This window comes from Sinocyclocheilus grahami, unplaced genomic scaffold (genome assembly GCF_001515645.1).
Source record: "Sinocyclocheilus grahami isolate Dianchi unplaced genomic scaffold, SAMN03320097.WGS_v1.1 scaffold3249.1, whole genome shotgun sequence".
NCBI lineage: Eukaryota > Metazoa > Chordata > Actinopteri > Cypriniformes > Cyprinidae > Sinocyclocheilus > Sinocyclocheilus grahami.
Window position 1 is genome coordinate 5,075 of NW_015508402.1, and position 686 is coordinate 5,760.

Genomic DNA, 686 nt, shown 5'->3' on the forward strand with positions numbered 1-686 from the left:
CGCACACCATCACGCCAGTCCAGCACGGCCACCACCAGCTCCAGCTCAGTGGGTGGAGGCAGCTCAGTCCGGCGATTCTCCCTGGGCCGGGGTGACGGGCTGGGACAGTGTTCGCAACAGCAGCTCCTGGTGGTCTCATCTTCCACGGCCTCCACTCCTGTGTCCGTGGCCCCGACGCAGCCTCTATTGGCTCCGCTTCCTCCACCGCCCTACACCTCCCAGCAGGGCCTGCAGGGTAGTAACTCTCTCCAGCACACGCACGCTCACAGCCAGTTACAGCTGCACCACCAGACCCTGCAAAGCTCCGGCTTCCTTCTGCCACAACAGTACTTCTTTCCCCTGCCGCAGGAACCGTTCTCCACAAACAAGGGCTTTGCTGACTTCAGCCAGAGCTGACCTGGGGTTCCCTGCTGCTGCTCAAAAGGAAACGGACACCAAAGAATCTGTCATTCACAATGCCGTTGTTGTAGACTCATATTACAGGGGTTCCTGTTCAAGGAAATAGGCACTAATGTGTCTTTCAGCAAGCTCGATTGGCACTTTGAGAGCGCAGCTGGAATTTAAGAGCCATGTGGGCCACTAAAGCTGATGAGATAGTGAACTAGCAATCAAACAGACACTCAAGTGCTGGATACAACATGCCAGAACATGGATGCCTGTTTCTAAATGTACAACTGATCAAATCT

At 55.1% G+C, this 686-nt stretch overlaps 1 protein-coding gene across 1 annotated transcript in view; it reads left to right on the plus strand.

Moving 5' to 3' along the window:
- Positions 1–670, plus strand: part of LOC107576131 (protein shisa-3 homolog) — a 2,746-nt gene extending 2,076 nt beyond the window's left edge. The window contains exon 2 of the mRNA XM_016262380.1: positions 5–670. Coding sequence (XP_016117866.1) covers positions 5–396 — 392 coding nt within the window. The 3' untranslated portion in view covers positions 397–670. The remainder of the gene's footprint in view (positions 1–4) is intronic.
- Positions 671–686: the final 16 nt, after the last annotated feature.